Source organism: Myotis brandtii, unplaced genomic scaffold (genome assembly GCF_000412655.1).
Source record: "Myotis brandtii unplaced genomic scaffold, ASM41265v1 scaffold535, whole genome shotgun sequence".
NCBI lineage: Eukaryota > Metazoa > Chordata > Mammalia > Chiroptera > Vespertilionidae > Myotis > Myotis brandtii.
Genome location: NW_005369964.1, coordinates 927,489 through 933,964, shown reverse-complemented (window position 1 = coordinate 933,964; position 6,476 = coordinate 927,489). Strand labels below are relative to the sequence as shown.

Below are 6,476 nucleotides of genomic sequence, written 5' to 3'. Positions count from 1 at the left end.
GATGTTTCTCTCTCATTGATGTTTCTAACTCTCTATTCCTTCCCCTTCCTCTCTGTGTAAAAAATCAATAAAATATATTTAAAAAATATGTATATATTTTTAAAAAATCAAAGTTAATGCAAAAAAGTTCATGATGAACAAAATATTACCATTTTTTAAAAAGATGGGAGCCAACCCTGCAGCAATACACTCCTCTCACTCACCTGCCCTCGCTCAGCCCTTGGGACAGAAGCACCTACTGGAGGTGCTGGGCGAGATTAAAGGAGATAAAGCATGTAAAACGCTGATTGCGGTGCCACCACCCATAAAGGGCCCTGGTTCTCCAAAGGAAGGAAGGAAGGTGCAAAGTGGTGTAGGTGCTCAGTGCTGCCACCAGGGGGAGGACTCGCCGCAAACGTCACCAATGGTCCTTTGCAAGAGTCAGTCAACCTGTCAGCCTTCCTCTCCCTCTGGTGTCCCCTTCCCCTCCCTGGCCCCAGGCCCCAGCTGCAGCACGCACATGATTCATGCCAGGCCTTTGACCGGGCAGTTCCTGCTGCCTGGAATGCCCATCCTTCCTGGCGGAAGTTCTGTTTATTGCAAGACTAACCAAGAAGGACGCACAGAGAGAGGACTTCGTGGGGGGCACTTCCTTTGAGACAGGTTGAGTTCGGTGTCTCTCAACAACCTACTGCTGTGGTCTGCAAACCGCGGCTCGCGAGCCACATGCGGCTCTTTGGCCCCTTCAGTGTGGCTCTTCCACAAAATACCACGTGCGGGCGCATACGTACAGTGCGATTGAAACTTCGTGGCCCATGCGCAGAAGTCGGTATTTTGTGGAAGAGCCACACTCAAGGGGCCAAAGAGCTGCATGTGGCTCACGAGCCGCGGTTTGCCGAGCCGCAGTTTGCCGACCACTGAAGTGGCTAAGTTGTATGGCCCCCATTTGACAGATGAAGGAACTGAGGCTCGGTGTGGGTGCAGACTTGCCCAGGGTTGTGCATCTAGAAAGGCTGAGCTGGGATTTGAACCCCAGGCTGTCTGAGTCCAGAACTCGTGGCTTTTCTACCACAAAGAGCACTTGTGAGCATAAGCCGAGCCTCAGGAGAAACCCCAAGCCAGCCAGAGGAAGGGCAGAGGAAGGGATACAGAGCAGGTCTCTGGAGTGACAGCCCCACCACTGCTTCCGGGGTGGGGAGGGAGGGGGGCCCTAGGACCCCCACTCTCTGGGCCAGTGGGGACGAATAGGCCAGGCTGCAGGCAGCTGTTACCGGAATAAGAGCTCGATGGCTTTCCTCCAGGGACTCCAGGCTCTGGTGGACAGCCTGGCTCATCTTGGAGAAGGCCTCCAGGTGCTGCTGGATGTCCTGGCTGACGGTGAAGAGCTTCCCATAATGCTCCACCAGGGCCTCCACCAAGGCCTCCTCCTGAGCCTCCTCCGTCTCCTGCCCTTCATTGTAACCTATGGAGACAGTGCTGGGCGGGGTGGGTGGGCAGGAGAGCTGGCCCTCACCCATCCCTTCAGTGGGCGATGCCAGTAAGGTAGACGGGGCTTCTGCTGCCGCCCAGAACTCCAGCTGGGCTCGATCCCCAGTAGGGGGCCTGCAGGAGGCAGCCAATCCATGACTCTCATCATTGATGTTTCTCTCTCTCTCTCCCTCCCCCTTCTTCTCTGAAAAAAAATAAAAATAAAAACGTGTTTGTCTTCCCTTCCCTTTCCTAACAAGTTTTCAGCACTGTAACAGTGGATTTTGGTATAAATCAGGATAAAACAAAACAAGATACAAAAACCCATTCAGTTGTCTGCGTAATTTTAGTTGATAATAGCAAAACACAAACACAAACCAAAGACAAACAAAAGACTAGGAACAGTAGCTCACGTGTACTGGGTGCTAGCTAAATGCCGGGCCCCGGGTACATGCTTAGCAAAGAGGCGTTCATCTAGTCCACACAACTGCTGCTGTTCCCATCGTACAGATTCAGAAACCAAGACCTTGAGAACCTACCACAGGCCACATGGTCGGTGCTGGCAGGCCTGGGCCCTCAGGCAGGCTGGCTCCGCACCCGGGCCCTCCTCAAACACCGGGGCATCGGCCTCCATGGATCACCCTCCCGAGATGAGCTAGACTTGCAGCGGTTCTCAACCTGTGCGTCGAGACCCCTTTGGCGGTCGAACGACCCTTTCACAGGGGTCGCCTAAGACGCTCCTGCATATCAGATATTTACATGACGATTCATAACAGTAGCAACATTACAGTTATGAAGTAGCAACGAAAATAATTTTATGGTTGGGTCACAACATGAGGAACTGTATTTTAAGGGCCAGAAGGTCGAGAACCACTGAGCTAGAGGCTCAGTGAGGCCACACACTGTGCTCCACTCCTGAGTCTAGGAAGTGGCCACACACAGGAAGCTACATACGTACCCTTGGGGATTTTCTCAAGGACCTTAATCAGATAGTCTTCAAAAAGCTTGTACTTCTCCACCTTTCTCTTCAGCTTCCTCTGCCTGTGGGGACATTGCGGTGACAGTGTGAGCCAGACAGGAGGCTGTGGTTGGGAGGCTCCCAGATCCTGACCCCTTGCAGGGCCACCCTCTGTGGTCCCCTGCTCAGAGCGGTGCTGGCCGTCCACTCCCCCCGCCCCCCATCAGTGGGCCACTGACTTCAGTCTGTCCACTCCATTTTACTGCTGGGCCAACCAAGCCACAAAGAGGTCAGAGAGACGCCTGAGGTGGGTGAGGTAGGGCCCCGGGGAGCGAAGCCAGGATATTCCGGCTTGGGGGTCGACGGTGCCTCTCCTGGAGGCTGAGCAGGTGCTGGGTGGCTTAAGCCCCTATCAGCCGGAGACCTGGCAGGTGTTATACCTGTCTGTGCCCATCTGCGATGGGGTTGTGAGAGACCCTCCCCCACAGGCTGGCCGGGACTGTGCCTGGGGATCCTAGCACCTCATAAGCACCCAGTCTGAGGTCAGGAACCCAGCACCCCCTGGAGGGCAGAGGGCCACATGCTGCCGCCCAGCTGTGTCTGACTCTCAGGGGATCCCGAAGCAAGATGAGTCTCCACTCTGGGCCTAGTCAAGGTCAACAGTCAAGGGCAGAGGGCAGAGGGCAGAGTAGGGCCTGCCCCGGCCAGCGGGCTGAGCCGACGGGGGGCGGGGGGAGTATCTCTGAGTGACAGTAGAGTGATCCATGGCAAGCCACTCTGCCTCTCAGGCCCCATGTTCTCCTCCACACGGTCCTGAAAAGTGCAGGAGAGACTTTGCAACTAGCACGCGGGGCCCTATGAGCCACGGTGCTAAACCTCCTGGGGCCGGGAAGCCCTTCTAGAACCTGATGAAGGGGTTGGACTTTTCTTCCCTAAAAATTGCTCAGACACAGCCATTTGCCTCTAATCCAGGCCTTTGTGGGCGGCTTGAAATCCAAGGGCCCCCTGGGAGGCGAGGACCCAGGGTCTCCACTCAGAGCCAGGCGGCAACCTCGCAGGCTGATTTTAGAGGGGCTGGGCCAACAGGTGCACAGGATGGCACCCATAGCCCTGCCTCTGTGGTGGGGATCCTGCCTCCGTGATGGGGGATCCTGCCTCCGTGATGGGGGATCCTGCCTCCGTGATGGGGGATCCTGCCTCCGTGATGGGGGATCCTGCCTCCGTGATGGGGGATCCTGCCTCCGTGATGGGGGATCCTGCCTCCGTGATGGGGGATCCTGCCTCCGTGATGGGGGATCCTGCCTCCGTGATGGGGGATCCTGCCTCCATGATGGGGGCCCTGCCTCCGTGATGGGGGTCCTGCCTCCGTGATGGGGGCCCTGCCTCTGTGATGGGGGGCCCTGCCTCTGTGATGGGGGATCCTGCCTCCGTGATGGGGGACCCTGCCTCTGTGATGGGGATACTGCCTGTGGAGGGCTGAGACTTGCCCAGGGTCTCAGGTCAAAGGACGTAGCCAACCCCTCCACCCCCCTCGCCTCAGCTGCCCCTCCCCCTTTACTTCCAGGCCTCACTCTCCTCCTCTATTTCCTGGCCTGGCATTTTAGCTCAGTCCCAGCCACTCAGCCCACAGCAGGCGGCTCTGGGGATGAGGTTGGGGGCTTGGCGGGGCCTGGAAAACTCGTACTTGGCCTGGAGCTGGCAGAGTTCCTGTAACAGCACCTGCAGGTATCTGTCCTTGTCGCCATCGCCAGTACTGCTCGGGCCGGACGCCTGGCCCGTGTCCATGGCCCCTGGCATTGCCCCTCACCACGCCAGGCCGCTCTGGAGGATGAGGGTCATGGGGGCCAGGCAGGAAGGTGACAGCCACACGCAGGGCAGCAGCCTTGGTCTTCTGGTGGTCCCGACAGTCCTCGGTGGCCAGGATACACTCCCACTTCACAGAAAGGGAAACAGGCTCAGAGGGGGTCGGGTGCCCAGCTCAAGGACACACAGTAGGACTGGATTTGGACTCGGGTTCATTAAATCCAAAATCTGGGGTCTTTGAGCTGCACCCCAGCTCTGGAAGGACCAAACGTGCCGTTCTGTAGCAGCCTATGGCCCTGTCACCCCATAGCTGGGACGGTCCCATCACCGCCAGGTCCCGAGGGCACCAACATGCCGGACTCCCAACAGGTGCTGGCTTCCGTGGCACCAGGATGGCCAGGGTCAGAGCTGGGCTGGCTCAGCAGCTGCCCCAGCGGGAGAGGCGCTTTTGTTGTCTCTCTCTCCCCGCCCATCCCTCCGCCCAGGCACGCACTTAGCCGACAGCACAAACTCTGAGCTTACACAGAGCTGACCGAGTTGGAGTGGAGACAGACCATTGAATAAGCCCGTGGTTGGCTGGGAAGCTGGTCTAGTTACCAGGGAGCTTCCACCCGCCTTGCAAAGAGTTCCTGGGCCCCTCGCCTAAGTGTGGCCCCCAGTTATGACCAAAAGGAGAAGAAAGTCTCCCAGGGCACCATGCATTGGGCGCCTCCTGGCCCAGCCCCCGCACAGGGGAGGGGCCCGGAGAGGAGGTGAGGGGCTGCCTGCTCAGCATCTCCACCCCCAGATCAGACATGCGTACCTGAGCTTGGGAGGAGGTAGCGGCCTTGCTGACTCACCATCCAGGAGCACAAGCCACAGCCGGCCGTGAAGTCACAATGCTGCCTTCTGTCCTGTGACCTGCCTGTTGCAGGGTCCGCCCATGGGCTGTGACGTCACAATGCTGCCTTCTGTCCCGTGACCTGTTGTTGCAGGGTCCGCCCGTGGGCCGTCCTGTCACACTGCTGCCTTCTGTCCTTGTGACCTGCCTGTTGCAGGTCCGCCCGTGGGCCGTCCTGTCACAATGGGGGCAGCAGGTTTCCCAGAGCAACCCCGAGCTGCGGGCTGGAGAAGGAGAAAGGGATGCTGAGCTCAGCACACGGAGGCTCAGATGAGCCAGGCGAGGAGGCAGCGGCAGCTGGAGGGTTTCTGCTGCGGGCGTGGCCTGGTCAGCCTGGCTGCAGAGGGTGCGCCCGCTCAGGGTGGACACGAGGCAGGCGGCCCGCGGTGGCGGCGGCTGACCTCTGTGGGCACAGTGCTGAGCGCCTTCCTGCAGGGCTCACCCTAATGCGACACGCCACCTGGCAGAGCCCTCACTTCACAGGTGGGGAGACTGAGGCCCCTGAGGTTCAGTAACACGCAAATTATTGATTTCAGAGAGGAAGGGAGAGGGAGAGAAGGATAGAAACATCAATGATGAGAGAGAATCATTGATCGGCTGCCTCCTGCCGATCGAGCCCACAACCCGGGCATGTGCCCTGACCAGGAATCGAACCGTGATCTCCTGGTTCATAGGTTGAATCTCAACCACTGAGCCCTGCAGTAGGGCACTGAGCTGAGATGTTAACCCTTCTGTCGGAACTCCAGGACCCTCTGGGAGGTGGAGTTGCCGGGCCCTAACCCGCTTGACCCGGCACCACCGCAGGCAGGGGGTGTAGGGATGGTGGAGCGATCTGCTTCCCAGGAAGGACTGTATCTCTGGCCCGAGGTGTCCTGTGCAGTGTCCAGGACGCAGGGGACAAGGCTGGGAGAGGGACTGCGGCTGCTCCTGTGAGAGTTCTCCCTGTCAGGCCCTAAGGAGCGACTGTCCAATGACCAGGGATTGACACGGATCATGGGTTTACCCTGCCTGGCCCTTTGCCTGAAGTCGCCCATGTACTTCTCCAAACAATCTTCAAGGTGGTGGACGCCCTGCTCCATTTTGCAGATGAGAAAACTGAGGGTCCAGGAGGGGAAGTAACTTGCCAAGGACACTCGGCTAATTAACGGGTCGCAGGGCTGGCCCAGTGCAACATGAAAATGCTGGGTTCCCATTCAGAAAATTAAGGATTTCATGTCAGCAACAGCAGAACGTAAGTCCAAATACGGGCTGTCCTGAGCACAGGTGCCCTGCACATGTCCTGTGCTGGGCTCTGAACCCAGGTCTACGGACTCCTGAACCTGTTCTTTAGCCACACCCACTCCCTCCCTAACTACCTGCCCCAGAGCCCTCTTCAGCTCTGGTTCTTCC

The 6,476-nt window shown here is 58.2% G+C and overlaps 1 protein-coding gene across 4 annotated transcripts in view; it reads right to left on the bottom strand.

Moving 5' to 3' along the window:
• LOC102258756 overlaps positions 1–6,476 on the bottom strand; it is an 18,452-nt gene that overhangs the window by 6,560 nt on the left and 5,416 nt on the right. For 2 of the 4 annotated variants that reach the window (XM_005877841.2, XM_014549109.1), the window contains exons 3-6: positions 5,010–5,311; positions 4,089–4,337; positions 2,405–2,487; positions 1,251–1,441 (exon numbers count right to left, since the gene is read on the bottom strand). In XM_005877841.2, coding sequence (XP_005877903.1) covers positions 1,251–1,441; positions 2,405–2,487; positions 4,089–4,201 — 387 coding nt within the window. In that variant the 5' untranslated portion in view covers positions 4,202–4,337; positions 5,010–5,311. The remainder of the gene's footprint in view (positions 1–1,250; positions 1,442–2,404; positions 2,488–4,088; positions 4,338–5,009; positions 5,312–6,476) is intronic. The other 2 variants (XM_005877842.2, XM_005877843.2) reach the window with 2 other exon arrangements.